General features: G+C 37.4%; 1 protein-coding gene across 7 annotated transcripts in view; it reads right to left on the bottom strand.

Annotated features, from left to right (window-relative positions):
- Positions 1–17821, bottom strand: part of RNGTT (RNA guanylyltransferase and 5'-phosphatase) — a 247508-nt gene that overhangs the window by 63967 nt on the left and 165720 nt on the right. Inside the window, exon 14 of one of the 7 annotated variants that reach the window (XM_053664816.1) lies at positions 15579–15727. The exons of the other annotated variants lie outside the window; for them this stretch is intronic. Coding sequence (XP_053520791.1) covers positions 15607–15727 — 121 coding nt within the window. The 3' untranslated portion in view covers positions 15579–15606. Of the gene's footprint in view, positions 1–15578; positions 15728–17821 lie in introns of those variants that run through there. 7 annotated transcript variants of the gene reach the window in all.

Genomic DNA, 17821 nt, shown 5'->3' with positions numbered 1-17821 from the left:
TGTATTACTGATTCCATATTAATAATAAAAGCCTGCTTAAGGAACAGTCTAGTCTTTGGGTATTAGTTTACAATCTATAGGCTCCCTTCACACTAGTTATATCTCATTATAACAACTTTATGCACACCTGTTCAACTGGCTCTATCAACTTACTTTGGATAACTATTAACCTGGTACATCTAAGTTAACAGGCTTCATGTATTGAAGAGTGTACATGCAGCAAACCAGGCTACAGTACTAAGGAGATTACATTAAAACTAAAAATTTTTAACAAATACTTCAACATAGTGATCGTACCTGTAAATATCTATGTGGATAAACTATTCAACAGGTTATAAAAACCATTCATTAGTTCTCTCATTCATCCATTTATTCATTTTTGAGCACCTATTATGTGTCGGGCACTGTGACTGGACTAGTCACATAGAAGGCATTTTTTTGGAATGGAATGGAATGGAATGGAATTAGGTGGGGCTATTTTAAAATAATAGAGCAGCAATCATCTGATTTTTCATCATGTGCATGAAAAGATTACTGAGGAAACAAAATCTTAATCTAACCAGGTGAAGGAAACTATGAATAGATAATAAAACAAAAATGAATATACAATTTAAAATCCCAATGAGAAACAAGCTAGAACAGAGACAAAATCAACAAATCCGTATTAAAAATCTGATTATCAGAAATGGGACATATGTTTCTTTTGTCTTCAGGGAACTGAATTCAATTCAGAGCATGTACTTGTGAATAGACAAAGTGTACAGCACTGAATTAGGTACTGTGGGGTTAAGTTAACAGCTCACTGCAATAATACAAGGCAAAATATAATAACTACGAATAAAAAACTATGGGACTACCAAGGTAGAAAGAATTACTTTGGACTTGGGAAATAAAACTTACCACTTAGTTTCATTATAAGCATTCCTACTCTTTCACAGCTAAGGGCTTTTTTTTTTTTTTCCAGAGGACATTAAAGCTGGGGACAGTGAAAACAGGAAAGTGCCCACGAAAGAAGAAGCAAGTGCAGGGAGCCTAGGTGGGGCTGCTTTGCCTCACTGGAGAGTCAGAGAAGAGGGAGCCTTGGAGACAGGCCCAGGGAGTTGGCCCAGGACAGGCCACCAGTGCCCACTGCTCCCCCGCTGCATGTCTCGGAGGTCCCCAGAGTCCAGGAGATGTACGCCTGTGGTAGGAGAAGAGAAAGAAGGGAGAAGGCACGCTGGGCCCTTTGTTTTGAGGTTTATTAAAGGCTGGGAATTTAGGAGAGGTCTTAGGGTTGACTGCAACAGAATATTCATCAGCTGTTCCCAGATGCGCCCTTTCAGGGTCGTGGTGTCCACTACTGATTGGTCAGTCCCAGAGCAGGGGTTGGGCCGGGGGGTTCTGTAGTACCACAACTGGTCCTGGCATAGCTCACCTGGTTTTGCTACCTTTCTGGACCTGAAGGTGAAATATAACTGAGGCCCAGGGTTTTATTTTTACTATCACTTCAAAATGTGTCATTTTGAAGAAAATACCCAATGAGCAAAACAGAAGCACTGAATGGAAAAGCATTACATTATGACCCAGCCATACCTGGCACTGAATAGAATTCTAAAAACTGAGTGCCAAAAGAAAATCTTGGGAATAGGAGAAAAGGTGGAAACAAAGATAAAACAAACAAACAAAACCAGAGAGCTCTCCGTGGTGCTTAAATATTAATCCACTCACAACAGGATTCTAATTCCCAAAGACAATACTGAAAATGTGCTTCCATGATCAATATATTTATCAGAATAAGAGCTTAATTTCTAACCTAGAACCTTAATTTTTAGTGATGAATTCTTCCCAACATTAGTTATAAAAAGAAAGCACACCTACATTTCATATAAATATTTCAAACTGAGAAGACAAATATGAAATGCAATTTAAATAAACCATTTTCCTAAATTTAGCTATTTTACATAATAATACTCTTTAACATGATAACCTTGATAGTTTGCCAACCTACCACAAATCTTCAGTAAGTTTTATTCTGCATATGTGTAATATATAAGGTGTAGATATGGAATATATTTAATAGCAAGTATATGTACTACATATGTTTGCTATATATATCACATTTTTCATTTTTATTATAAAAAATTTCAAATAACTTTCATATTTCTGGTTAAGAAGAAAATAATTTCTGAAATTATTGTCTTGCATTATGGAGTTTTTGCACTATGCTGCATTTGAAAGAAAGGATATGATGATGATGAAACACTGATGCATCAGACTGAAAAATTAGATATTTACGGACCATGTCTGATGCTAAAGTTCTAATTGGATAACCCTTTTTCCTCCCTTGCTCTCATTCTGAAAGATACATAAATTCAATTTGGTGACTGGCATGGTCTGTTGGGCTGAACACAAGATGGTGGCAAAGAAAAAGAGTCCCAATCTTTGTCTATTGTCCCAGCTATAATTTCAATTCACTGAACGCTCCTGGAAAAGTCATAAACTAAAGGACATTTTTCCATTTCCTCATCTATAAAATGGAGATAATTGGCTTACTTCATGAAGATACTATTTACTTTAATTAACAACTGGGTAAAATATTGTGAAAATAAAAAATGATAAAAAGCGTGCAGTCAAAATAAAATTTAAACTTTTTTTAAAAGTACTTTTTAGAATATGAACTGAATACTGTAACAGTGTTTGTTGAAAACACCTGACACACCTGACCTTTACCTTTTAAAGGATATGGAGCAACTACAAAATAAGAGACAACATAATTTAGAACAGATGGTTTGACCAGCTCACTAGCTCCAGAGGTGATCTATGGTTTTGTAATAAAAAACTAGGCTCATTTAACAATATACAACACAACAAAATTAAAAGATAAATGACTGCCCAAAATGAAATTAACAAAATAGGACCAGTTTCCAGTTAAGAACAGAAATTATAGGAAAAGGCCCTGGCTGGTACAGCTCAGTGGACTGAGTGCTGGCCTGCGTGCGAACCAAAAGGTGGCCAGGTTCAATCAGGTTCAGTCAGGGCACATGTCTAGGTGGCAAGTCAGGTCCCAGGAGGGGGTGTGCAAGAGGCAACCACACACTGGTGTTTCTTTCCCTCTCTTTCTTCCTCCCTTCCCCACTCTCTAAAAATAAATAAATAAAATCTTAAAAAAATAATAATAATAATAAAGAAATTATAGGAAAAGACTGAAGTTATTGTTCAATACAATACATTCTCTCTTTCCTCTCCTAATCCACAAATTATGTTTACTAAAAAATACACACAATGATATATTTGAAAACTAACAGTATAAATGTGGCAGGCATTTATTTTACTTGCATCTTTCTTTTCTCAATTCAGATATCTTAGATGAGAACAAAGACATATGTCCTAAAGACATATGCATAACTTTTGATTTAATTCAAGAAGTAATTAGTGAGCAACTACAGGGTCAGTGGTTCTCAAAAGATTATGGGTAATTGAATTTCTGTAAATTAAATGATATGTTCCTGGGACTTCTTCCAGGAAGATAAAGTAGATAAACTTTCCCCTATTTCTCCCACTAAATACAACTGAAAACCAAGAACATTATATATAAAATAAACGTCAAGCTCTAAAAGGTGGAGAGAAGAAGGCAGTCCAGCTGGGGAACTCAGGATCCAAGGAACACACGGTAATGAATAGTCTGGGTTTTCTTTTCACTTCATATATTTCAGACTGAGTACTAGAGCAACCAGGAAGCCATAAATGTCAGTGAGAGGAAAAAAAAAAGAAGAAGCCTTCTCTCTCTACCCAGGAAAGGAGCGACTTAGCCAAACAGAAAACTTCTAGATAATTACCACTCTATTCTAGTGAAACACTACATGGAAAAACTGCCCATTCCAAGCTCTCGAAGCCAAGTAAGGAGCCTAGACTTCCATCTTCACCAGACTGTAACCAAGAGCCCCAACACCCAGCCAGGATATGGACAGAGAAAGCTGAATGGGGAGCTAAGAAGCAGGAAACATGTGCAACCAGATTATCATTGAAGACCATGGGGAGAACCAAGACTTCTACCTCCACCCTGCTATAAAGAGCAACCCTTTAATCTCTTGTTGGGTTGCTCTAGAAGAATCAGGACTTTCATCACCAACCAGTGATAAGAAGGCTGTCTCAGCTCAAACCAAGTATCCCCAATGGAGGCCACATGGGGATTCTGAGACTTACACCCCTGTCCCCCAGAAACAAGGAGCACCCTCCATTTCCCCCACCCAAGCTCTACAAAGGCCAAATGGGAGACCTGGGCTTCCAGTTCCACCCGGCAGTAACAGGGCAGCACCTCCTTTCCCTGCTGGAGAGGTGTCAGGAGAGGCGCTAAAACAGAAGGACTAAACAAGTCAAGACCAGGGTCTTAGAATATCCAACACATCCAGGTTTCAGTCATAAATCACCAGTTACACTGAGACTTACACTAAAGTTACAGAAAATTTTAACTTTAATAAGAAATTATACACTCTTTCTTACTTTTACCTAGTTTGTAAATATTCCTTATTCATTTTTGAATGAGTTTTAAGTGACTGAATTTTCCAAAATTAATGAAAGACACCAAACCACAGATCCAGGAAACTCAGAGCACACAAAGCAGGGTAACTACTAAAAGTTTTACACCTGTGCACATCATAGTTAAACTACAGAAAACCAAAGGCAAAGAAAAAATCATGAAGGGGGAGAAAAGCACCCAACCTTTATATAAAGACATTAGACTTCATGTCACAAAGGAAAATCACAAAGGAAAGATGAAAGTGGAGAGAAATTTCAAGCATTATAGAAAAAGTCCCACCAACCTAGATTCTTTATCCAGCAAAATTATCCTTCAAAAGTGAATGACAAATAAAAAGATTTTCTTAGAAGACAAAAACGATAAAGGAATTTGTTACTGGATAACATGCTCTGTAAGAAGTTAAAAAAGAAGTGTTTAAGAGGGAAAATACATTACATAGGTCAGAAACTCAAATCTACATTAAAAAAGACTGTTAGAGAAGAAATAAATTAAGGTAAAATAAAATTTTTTTATTACTCTTATTCTAATTGATCTAATAGGTATCTGTTAGCTCAAAGTAATAATAGTAACAATGTATTGGATGATCACAGCATATGAATAAGCAAAATATATGACAGCAATGCTATAAGAAGTGGAAGGGCGGAACTGGGAATACTCTTGTCAAGTGGGATGTATATGGTAACTCTGTACTACCTGCTAAATTTTTCTGTAAACCTAAAGTGGTACTAAAAACTAAAGTCTATAAATAAAAAACACACACACAGCCCTTCCAAAACAAAGTAATAATGCATTCATATAAAAAATTTTAGGGGGTGCTGGGTAGATGGCGACGGAGCGGATTCTAGCTCCCGTACTCATGGGTGAAAATCCTGGCAGATCTATAGAGAAGCAGCGCACTAATCCATCGCTTACCCAGCATTTGTGAAATTAAAAGAACAGAGATTGTGACGGACACTGGAACACCAGAAAGCGGCAGGTCAGTAGGGTCTTGGGGACCGGGGTAAAGACAAAGCAGCAGTGGGGGCCGGTGCACTGGCCAGGTGGCCCTGGTGCTGCCTTTACGGCCAGGGACCAGAGCCATCGGTCTGAGACCAACACCAGAGGTGTCTGCCACAGGAGCCTGCGCACCCAGCAGCCCCAGTGGCCACCAGCGCGAGCCAGCAGCTCCCCCACTCCCTGTATAAGAAAAACTGGACAACAGCGGGCAGAGACCTGTCTGCTTGCCTGCTTGCATTATCAGGGAGGGTTACAAAGACACAGGGCCCGGTTCAACTGCAGACTCTGTGCTTGCAAGCCTGGGAGAACTGAGAGATGCACTGGCCTCACTGGTCTTGCTGGGAACTGGGCTGGACTGAGAGGCAGGCTATCTGGAGAGTTTTGTGGGGTTTTTTTTTGAAAGTGCACTGAGGTGTTCTTCTGCCAGGACACCTTGGCTTGCTTCCCACCCAACCTTACAGCGAGCCAGGGGGAAAGCGGAGACATTTGGGAACTCGCCACAGGACTGGGAAGCACCCTGCCAGTTTCTCGGATCCCAGACAGCTTGGCGGGTGCACACAGGCACAGAAGCCTCTGAGTTCCCAACACAGGACTGGGAAGCGCCTAGCCGGTTTCAACTGGCTGGTGTGCACAGGCGCAGAAGCGGCTGAGTCCCGCCACAGGACTGGGAAGGACACTACCAGAACCCATGGGTCCCAAGCAGCTTGGCGAGTGTGCGGGCACCCACACCCTAATCTGGTAGCCTGGCCGGTGCAGGCACTTGCGCCGACACCCCAGCCCACAGAGAGATCCTGCTGCAACCAGAAAAACCAGTCTGGACAGTTTGAAACCAACAGGGAAAGGGTTTTTCTGTTGTTGTTATTGGTTTTTTGTTGTTGTTTGTTTGTTTGGTTTTTGGTTTTTCCCCCCTTTTTTAGTAACTTTTTTGTGCGTTTGTTTAGTAATCATATATATTTTTAATTTTATCACTGCTTTATCTTTCTATACTTTGTTTCTCTCCTTTCTTTTTCCCTGTTTTAGTCCTTCTTCCTTTCCTCTTAAACTCATGGCTTTTGCATCCCTTCTCCTGCCTTTTTGTTTGATTGTTTGTTGCTTTGTTTCCTTTTACCCACAAGAGAAACAAACAACTAGGAACTGTGAAAAGACCAGAATGGGACCCAACGTGGGGGCATCTCAACAGTAGAGAGACAGAGAGACAAATTCCACCTTCCTCATTATTCTCACTTCTTTTATATTTTAATATCTCTGTATTCCTCCTCTTTCTCTATAGGCTTCTCAGTCTTGAGTAGTTATACTGTATTATTAGACAGGCTCCCCCAGTCCTTTCCTCCACAGTGCTTTGCTAATCCTCTAAACTCCACGCCACTTGTTTTCCTTTAGCACACTACCTAAAGCTCTATACCCCCTACTCAGACAGATCTCATAGAGTTTGTTATATGAGTGCTGCTCTAATATTAGTGTAAATAATAGCTGATCTATACAACAGTAAATACTTCACAACACATCTCACGAATCTCACCCCATTGTACAGGTCCTTGAATTCTATCACTGTAGTGATTAACTCTATTTGCTCACACACTACACCTATTTACTGTTCCTTACACTCACCTTACCTCAAAATCTGACCATCTGAAACCTCACTGCTTTCTAGTTCCAACTAACAAGCCTTCCCTCCCCAACAAGAGGCTTATCTTTTGTCCATCCTCTTGTAAAAGTGGCAAGTTGGGCTGAAGAATATGGGGTAACACTATATATAGCCTAAAGCTCACCTATCTCCTCTCTACCGTCTGTGACTGTAAATATCATAAAATACTCTTCTGCTGTCATAAACCATTCTGCCTCCTCCTACAACTGATTACACATACACGATAAAAGGAGTAGGTATAAACGGACAACATCAAGATACCTGAAGGAGTCTGCACCACTGAAATTCACAGGTATTATACCACAGAGGTTCACAACATAAACCCAGGGAGTCAAAACAGATCAATTTTAGAAGCTGAGGCTAACAAGAAGAGTCTCACAAACAATGGGAAGACAAAGAAACAATCCCCAAATGAAAGAAAACGCAGAAATTTCAGAAAGAATGTTAGATGAAATAGAGGCTAATCAACTATCAGATAGTGAATTCAAAGCACTGGTTATCACGAAGTTCAAAGAGCTCACAATGAGCTACCAGAAACTACAGGGGAGCTACAGTGATCTCACCACTAACTATATCAACATGAAAAAGGAAATAGAAACTATCAGCAAGGGAAAAGAGGAATTGAAGAATACAATTTCTGAATTGAAGAATACAATTTCTGAATTGAAGAACACAGTAGAAAGTTTCAAAAGTAGAATAGATGAGACAGAGGATCAGATTAGCGAGCTGGAGAATAAAGTAGAAAGCATCTCACAGAAAGAGCAAGAAAATGAAAAGAGGCTCAGAAAGAATGAAGAGGGATTAAGAGAAATGCAAGACAATACAAAACGTAATAATATCCTAATAATAGGAATACCAGAAGGACAAGAAGAAAAACAAGGGATAGAAAACATACTTGAAGGAGTAATGAGAGAAAATTTCCCTAATTTGATGAGAGAAAAAGTCACACAAATCCAGAAATCACAGAGAGTCCAAATCAAGAGGAACCCAAAGAGGCCCACTTCAAGACACATCATCATCGAAATGGCAAAATTCCAAGACAAAGAGAGAATTTAAAGGCAGCAAGGGAGAAAAAAGAAGTAACATACAAGGGAGCCCCAATTACATTAGCTACTGACTTCTCAATGGAAACACTCCAAGCAAGAAGTGAATGGCAAGAAATATTCCAAGTAATGAAAAACAGAGGCCTACAACCAAGGCTACTTTACCCAGCAAGGCTCTCAATCAAGACAGAAGACCAAATAAAGAGCTTCCAAGACAAAAGAAGTCTAAAAGAATATGCCTCCACCAAACCAGCTCTACAAGAAATACTAAAAGGACTGCTTTAAGGAAAGGAAGGAAAACTGAGAGACAGAGAGGAAAACAGGTACAAAAATGGCAATGAATAAATACCTATCAATAATAACCTTAAACGTAAATGAATTAAATGCTCCAATCAAAAGACACAGAATAGGTGAATGGATAAGAAAGCATGACCCTCATATATGCTGCCTACAAGAGACCCACCTCAGGACAAAAGACCATCACAGACTAGAAGTGAAAGGCTGGAAACAAATTTGCCAAGCAAATGGACAAGAAAAAAACCTGGGGTAGCAATCCTCTTATCAGATAAAATAGATTTCAAAAAGAGGGCCCTAAAGAGAGACCCAGAAGGTCACTTCATAATACTCAAGGGAAGAATCCACCAAGAAGACATTAACATCGTAAATATATATGCACCAAACATAGGAGCACCCAATTATATCAAGAAAATCTTAGAGGAATTTAAGAAAGATATTGACAGCACCACAATTATAGTAGGGAATTTTAACACCCCACTGTCAAAAATGGACAGATCTTCCAAACAAAATATCAACAAAGATATTGCAGCATTAAACAACACCCTAGAGGAAATGGACTTAACTGATATATATAGAGCCCTTCATCCCAAAGAAGCTAAATACACATTCTTTTCAAATGCACATGGAACATTTTCAAAGATAGACCACATGATAGGACGCAAAACGAGCCTCAACAAAGTCAAGAAAATTGAAATCATACCAAGCATTTTCTCTGACCACAAGGGACTGAAATTGGAAACCAACTCCAAAGGAAAAAACCCAAAGCACCCAAAATCATGGAGACTGAATGGTATGCTATTAAACAACGAATGGGTCAAGAGTGAAATTACGGAAGAAATCAGAACGTTTCTGGAAACAAATGCAAACGATCTCACAACAACCCAAAACTTATGGGACACAGCAAAGGCAGTCCTGAGAAGGAAGTTTATAGCAATACAGGCCCTACCTAAAGAAGATAGAAACATTTCAAACAAACAACCTAACCCTACGCCTGCAAGAACTCGAGGAACAACAACAAAGACAGCCCAGAGCCAGCAGAAGGATTAGAGCAGAATGAAATGACATAGAGAATAAAAGCACAATTCTAAGGATCAATGAATCCAGGAGTTGGTTTTTGAGAAGATAAACAAAATAGACAAGCCTTTAAGTAGGCTCATCAAGAAAAGAAGAGAGAGGACACAAATAAACACAATCAGAAATGAAGAAGGAGAGATTACAACTGATACCACAGAAATAGAAGGGATTGTAAGAAATTACTATGAAGAACTGTATGCCAAAAAAATTTGAAAACCTAGGGGAAATGGACACATTTCTAGAAAAATATAATCTTCCAAAACTTAATGTAAAAGAAACAGAAAATCTGAACACATCAATAACAGCAAAAGAAATTGAAGCAATAATCAAAAAACTCTCATCACACAAAAGCCCTGGACCAGATGGTTTCACAGGAGAATTCTACAAAGTATTTAAGGAAGAGCTAACCCCTTATCTTCACAGACTATTCCAAGAAATCCAGAAGCATGGAAAACTCCCAAATTCTTTTTATGAAGCCAACATCATCCTAATTCCAAAACCAGATAGAGATACAACAAAGAAAGAAAACTTCAAGCCAATATCGCTGATGAACATAGACGCTAAAATCCTCAAGAAAATATTGGCAAACTGCATCCAACAATATATCAAAAAGATCATACACCATGACCAAGTGCGATTCAGCCCAGGGATGCAAGGATGGTTCAACATTCGCAAATCAGTAAATGTAATACATCACATAAACAAAAGCAAAGACAAAAACCACATGATCATGTCAATAGATGCAGAAAAAGCTTTTGATAAGGTACAACACCCATTTATGATAAAAACACTCAGCAAAGTGGGAACAGAGGGAGCACTCCTCAATATAATAAAGGCCATGTATGAAAGACCTATAGCCAACATCATACTCAACGGGCAAAAAATAAAAGCTTTTCCACTAAGATCAGGAACAAGACAAGGATGTCCACTTTCACCACTTCTATTCAATATAGTTTTGGCCACAGTGATTAGGCAAGAAAAGGAAATAAAAGGCATTCAAATAGGAAAAGAGGAAAAAAAAGTGTCACTGTTTGCAGATGACATGATAGTATACATGGAAAATCCTATAGACTCTACCAAAAATCTGCTCAAACTAATTAATGGATTTGGCAAAACAGCAGGTTGCAAAGTCAATATCCAGAAATCAAAGGCATTTTTGTATACTAACAATGAATCGGCAGAAGCAGAAATCAAGAAAAAAATCCCATTCAATATAGCAAAAACAAAAATAAAATATCTGGGAATAAACCTAACCAAGGAGGTAAAAGATCTGTATGCAGAAAACTACACAGCACTGAAGAAAGAAATCAGGGAAGACACAAACAAATGGAAACATATACCTTGTTCATGGATTGGAAGAATTCACATCATCAAAATGTCCATACTATGCAAATCAATTTACAGATTCAATGCAATACCTATTAAATTACTAATGGCATATTTCACAGACATAGAACAAACACTTCAAAAATTTATATGGAACCATAAACGACCCCGAATAGCAGCTGCACTTTTGAGAAAGAAGAACAAAGTAGGAGGGATCACAATACCTGATATCAAACTGTATTACAAGGCCACTGTAATCAAAACAGCCTGGTACTGGCCTAAAAACAGGCACATAGACCAATGGAACAGAACACAGAGCCCAGAAATCAACCCAACTCTCTACAGTCAATTAATATTCGACAAAGGGGGCAGTAACATAAAATGGAGTAAAGATAGCCTCTTCAACAAATGGTGTTCAGAGAACTGGACAGCTACGTGCAAAAAATGAAACTTGAGCACCAACTTACACCATACACCAAAATAAATTCAAGGTGGATAAAAGACTTAAATATAAGCTGTGACACCATTAAAGTCCTAGAGGAGAACATTGGCAAGAAAATCTCAGATATTTTACACAGGAACATTTTTACCAATATGTCCCCTAGAGCAAGGAATATCAAGGAAAGAATAAACAAATGGGATCTCATCAAAATAAAAACTTCTGCGTGGCTAAAGAAAACAGCATTAAATTAAAAAGACAACCAACTGTATGGGAAAACATATTTGCCAATGATACCTCAGACAAAGGTTTAATCTCCAAAATATACAAAGAACTTACACGACTCCACTCTAAGAAGACATCTAACCCAATTAAAAAATGGGAAAAGGACTTGAACAGACACTTCTCCAAGGAGGACATACAGAATATCCAGAGACACATGAAGAGATGCTCAATATCATTAGCTATCAAAGAGATGCAAATTAAAACCACAATGAGATACCACTTTACAACAGTCAGGATGGCTATCATAAACAAAGCAACGAACAACAAATGTTGGAGAGGTTGTGGGGAAAAGGGGACCTTAGTTCACTGTTGGTGGGATTGCAGACTGGTACAACCATTATGGAAAACAGTATGGAATTTTCTCAGAAAAATAAAAATCGACCTGCCTTTTAACCCAGCAATTCCACTGCTAGGATTATATCCTAAGAATCCTAAAACATCAATTTCAAAGAACCTATGCACCACAATGTTCATAGCAGCACAATTTACAATAGCCAAGAGTTGGAAGCAACCTAGGTGCCCGTCAGTAAATGAATGGATCAAAAAATTGTGGTACATATACACAATGGAATTCTATGCTGCAGAAAGAAAGAAGGAGCTACTACCCTTTGCAACAACATGGATGGAACTGGAAAGCATTATACTGAGTGAAATAAGCCAGGAGTTGAAAGACAAATACCATATGATCTCACCTTTAACAGGAAGCTAAACAACAAAACAAACAAGCAAGCAGAAGAAAAACAAAGACACTGAAATAGAGAACGAGGAGACAGTGACCAGAGGGGAGAGGGAAGGGAATTTAAGGGGAAAAAGGGGAGGGATTTGGAGGAACAAATATGAAGGACACAGGGACGAGAACGAACGGGGATAGAAATTGGAGGGAGGTGGGGAGCACGGGGTGGGGGAAAGCTGGAAATGGAGAAATAGACAAAAAACTGTACTCGAAAAATAACTAAATTATTTTAAAAAATTTTAAAAAAAATTTAAAATAATCTGTAAGTAGTTAATACATTATTAATTCCTAGTATAAAATAATCCTACATAACTGAAAATTACTCCTTCCTTTAGCAAATAAACACTAATTCATAACTTTTGCTACCAAGTTATATGATGGAAAGATCAAAAGGTAACAGAAAAACTTTGTATGATTTTCACAGTAGCCAACAGAATTTACAAGATACTTGTACACGGGAAATGCAGCACATTGGAAGCATTCAATAAGTGGATTATACTATAGTCAACAAACTTGTGAAAGATAAAAAGTAAAGCAAAATCATGAAATTGAAAGCTTTTGGAAGGAGTGTGTTAAGTTAGAGGGGTCCTCATGTTGGGTCGCCACCCAACAACTCACAACCTTTCAGCTGGATGTGAGATGAGTGAGATGGAAAATACTCATCACGAGTGAGAGGAGCAAAGGGAGTATGCAAAATGACGAGATAACAGCCTCCATATAGCAGGAAAGGCATTGACTAATATTGCTAAATTAACATCTTTTAACATAGAAGAACACCTACGGGACAATAACATAGAAAAAACATATTTTTATAAGTTTTAAGATATAATAATCTTCCAGCATCTGTCTATACAAACTTTAAAAAGTGAGAAAATATAAAATTTTGACAACACCTTCAATTTGATTTGCAATGCTGTCATTGCTAAACATTTTAGCAATGGATTTTACTATCCACTGCACACATTTGCTCATTAAATATGGCACAAATGAAGGGTAAAGGTAGGATCAATAGAGTATCAATAACTGGCAAAAACAACAGCAGAAACCTATTCTAGGACTGGAAGAAAGAGGTAATGCAGGACGAGCAGGTGAGACATGAAAGGAGAAACATCACAAGAAAGGGCAAAGTGTCAGTTTCCCATATCCAAAAGGAAGAAGTCTCACTGACAAATAAATAGATAGATAGATGATGATAGATAGATAGATAGATAGATAGATAGATAGATAGATAGATAGATAGATAGATAAAAAGCCTTTAAGGACAATCTGAAAAACTGAAAACAAAAATCATGTTTGTGTGCAAAAACAGAAAGTAATTAAATATAAGTTTTTGCTTTTAGGAATTATTTTCTATTATGTAATAAAAGCAGCTTTTTTTAATGCAATTCATATACAACAGATTGAAAAGGCTTTCAAATGTTAAAAGTGTTTACACATCTGTCAGTTCAAATTTCATACGTTAGAATTAGGATATATTTTCCTCATGTAACTGCTGTATAAAAAAAAATGTTTTAAGTTATGTCCTGCCTAACACAGGCTCCATGTATCTAAGCTCACACTGTTTAATTTTATTATAAAACTCAAACAAATCCCAAATTTGAATTGTTATATGAAGATCCTATTAATATTTATCCTTTAGATTTATGAAATAGCTACAGTTTAGTTTTTAGAAGAATATAACAAAATATATGACAAGTTATAAAGTATTTCTCACAGCCAAGTGGATTATTTCTCTCAATCCTTTAAGCTAGATTTTTAGAAACAAAATCATTAAATAAGATAGTATATATTTACACATTAATACTATCTTATAGGAATAAATAAAATGAATTTTAATTAATTATTCCCAATCTGCCAACACCCAGGCATCACCCTATTCTTCTTTCAAGAAACCAAATTCATGCTGAAATCCCAATTTCCTTTTCCAAAAGCAGGAATATAGCCTACCCCACCATTCTTTTGACATTGTTTCTGTAAATGCTGACTCTGACTAACATGTAACTTGGAGATAAACAGCATGTTTATAAGAAACCTAGGAACATCTCAAAAGATACAAGCTCTGACTTTCAGACATCCCAGCTCCAGGAGATTTGCTGACCTTCAGCCATAAAACCAGGATGACACATCCCAGACCACTGCTGGACCGGCTTCAAGGGTCCTTATCAGGCCAAATGGTGCTGGTCTGCAGTAGGGAACTTTTCAACCTCTTCCCCTTGTTTTTTTTTGTTTTTTTTTTGTTCTATTGTCCATCTTCCTCCTTATTAAACTCTGCCTGCACTGAGATGGTTTTTGGGACAAAAGTCCCCCAACTTCTCAGGCAGCCAGCTATCTAATAAACCACTTTTCCTTATACCAGCAGTTGCCTCTCAGTATTGGCCTTCGAAGCAGCAGGCAGCTGAATATGAATTCGGTGTCAGGAAGAGAAAGATATTAGAGAAGACAATAAAGGAATTCTGAGAGGCAGGTAGAAAAGGATGCCCAACAGAAATGCCAGAGAGCCACTCTAGAGTTCAGACCTGCTGAAAAACAGAAGAGCAGGACTGAAGGCAATCAAACGATGAAACGGGAGAGACAAGTGCCACACTTTGTCAGCCACACCCTGCTGCACGCACTGAAGCCAAAACAGGAGACACCTGAGGTCCACAGCCATCATGAAGGTCCTCAGCAGTTATGTGGTCAAGAGAGTATTTTCAGAAGATCTACTGAAGACTGATAAAAATACAGGAAACTATCAATACTGGCTGTATGTGAATACATAATACAGAGAACTTCTCGTGGCTCTGAACTTTGTTTTTCCCTTCATAAACACCTAGTAGCTTTATAACTGCAATACATAGAAATAAATAATTACCAATTACTATGATGCCTTGGACCTCCAGTTGTTATGAGTAGGATCATATATTCTCTTCACAGGAATGTAGATCATAAAAATAATTATATAATCTAAAATTTCACCGAAAAAATAGCTGAAAGTCGTATCTTCATCAACCAGTGATAAAAAGCATTTACTAAATGCCTTTTCATTTATGGCATAATGGCAACATGAAAACAAAATGTCCTGCATTCTATGAGCATACAGTATAAATGAAAAAATACTGAGTCACACAAGACATAAGCAAAAAAAGTACTTAAAAAAAATCCTCACCCAAGGACATTTTAAAATATTTTATTTATTTATTTTTAGAGAGAGGGGAAGGGAAAGAGAATGCATGGGAAAGAAACATCAATATGAGGTTGCCTCTCATGTGTCCCCTACAAGGGACCTGGCCTGCAACACAGGCATGTGCCCTGACTGGGTATCGAACCAGCAACCCTTTGCTTCACAGACCCGTGCTCAATCCACTGAGCTACACCAGCCAGGGCTCCAAGGACACTAGAGAGAGAGGAAGGGAGAGAGAGAAATACTGATATGAGACAGAAACACTGACTGGTTGCTTCTTCTACACACCTGGACTGGGGATTGTACATGACCAGACCGGGGACCAGACCTGCACCATAGTTATGTGCCCTGACCAGGAATCAAACTCACAATCCTCTGGTTATGGAGCGATACTCCAACCAACTGAGCCACACCAGCCAGGTACAAAAAAGTACTTTTAATAAAATGTGTTAGATAAGGCACAAAGTTGACAGTTTATTTTCCAAAAAAAGAAAAGAAAAAGCGGGGGAGAATCAACAAACTCAAAGAGAGAAGTCATAGACAACCTAGAGGAAATGACTGTTTAAAATTTCATCAGTGCTGTTCAAACATATTTTAAATATACAATGGAAAAGCGTATCTTTTAAGAAATGCTTTAAAAAGACCTACAACAGCAGTTTATATACTGCTTTTATATAACTTTATAAACTTTTATATCATATATGTTTTTAAAATTGGTTTGAAGTTTAAGCATTAGTTACATGACTACTTAACATGCCTTCGAAAAGCGATCATCACCATCAATTATGTTTCCTTCACCTTTTGGTCTTCAAGTTAAAGTCTGAATACACTGGGGGAGAAAACTTGTCACAAGGTATCGGTAGAGACATGAGCAGGGTTCGGGACGCTCTGACCATGATAGAGTACTGTAGTTAAAGGACCCAGAATGACTGACAAGGCTTGGAGAAGTTAGTCCCAGATATGAGAGGAAATTTACCCTCAAGCACTACAATTCCAAGATAAAATGAGATCACAACTGCTAACAACTAAAGTTTGGTAGCATTTACTTAAAATTTGAGTCAGTTTTTCAAACTTTTTAAAGAGGGCTTATTGAACAGTGATTAGAGATGAATTTTCTAGAATTAAAATTCTTAAGAAAAATGGAATGTTATTCCTAGTCTTCCATTTACACACCAGGCAGATACAGAGGCAACCTGCTTAGTCACAGCTTAGGACACCATCTTCTATTTGGAGAACAAATGCGTAGAACACAGAATCAGTATCGAGGAAGAAATAACCTGGCATCATAGGGTCAACCCTAATTTCCAAACACATGAGAGACTGCTAAACTTCACAAAGCTGGACCAACTATTTTAACCTGAACAGGAACATAAGAACTTTGCATTAATCATTTTTATATTATGAGAAAGTGCACAAGACAGCAAAAAAGCAAAATACTGTATTATTTAGGGAGCAATTCGAAATCATGAGTAGAAAAAGAGTAAAGTTTTGGAGGATGACAAGGATTTGAACACTGACTCCTACATTTAATAGCTATTTAGGCAAGTTACTGCACCACATTAAACTAGGTCACTTATTTCAAATGAACACAGCCAACACCTATTTTACAGGCTTATTGTGATTAATTGAAATAACAAATAAAAACTGCTTAGTACAAAGCCCCCCCAAATTAAACACTTTGTTAGTATTCTTCTCCTTTTTTCTTAGAGAACTAAAAATACCATATTTAAACAATATTCTGTTTGATTTTGAATTTGCTACCACACAATAAATTTTATTACTAAATACAATTTGTTAAATTCATCATCTCTAGAACATATAACTTAGTAGAGGAAATAAAACAGCTTTGTAAACAACTGGAAGCTGTTCTAAAATAACTGCTAAGAATAGAATAATTCTCATTACTGCCTTTAAAAATACAGACAATGAGAGGAGCAAAGAAAACAAACCCTTAAAGTGGCTCTTTTTCTCAGGAGAATATTATTTCTGTTAATAAATATAAATAACTTTTTATATTATGATGTGAGGTTGATTCTTCATAAGACAAGACATAATTTCAATGTAGAGTCATTGCAACTTATACCAAACATGGTGAGAAATTTGGGAAAAAATAATTATTACAATCACAGAATTGTAATTATCTGTTATAACAGCAAAACTTGGAAAAGGATGGTCTTATTTATTGTAATGAGATAAACCTAGAGTATTTAGGAAGTTAACAAAACAGCTTTCATTTTCTTTACAGATAAAATGGTTCATATAAATAATAAGCTAAGAAAACTGGCCAAATTATGAGTATTTTGGTTG

Source organism: Artibeus jamaicensis, unplaced genomic scaffold (genome assembly GCF_021234435.1).
Source record: "Artibeus jamaicensis isolate MK-2021 breed Jamaican fruit bat unplaced genomic scaffold, CSHL_Jam_final contig_387, whole genome shotgun sequence".
Lineage (NCBI taxonomy): Eukaryota > Metazoa > Chordata > Mammalia > Chiroptera > Phyllostomidae > Artibeus > Artibeus jamaicensis.
This window is presented reverse-complemented; position numbering and strand designations above follow the sequence as displayed.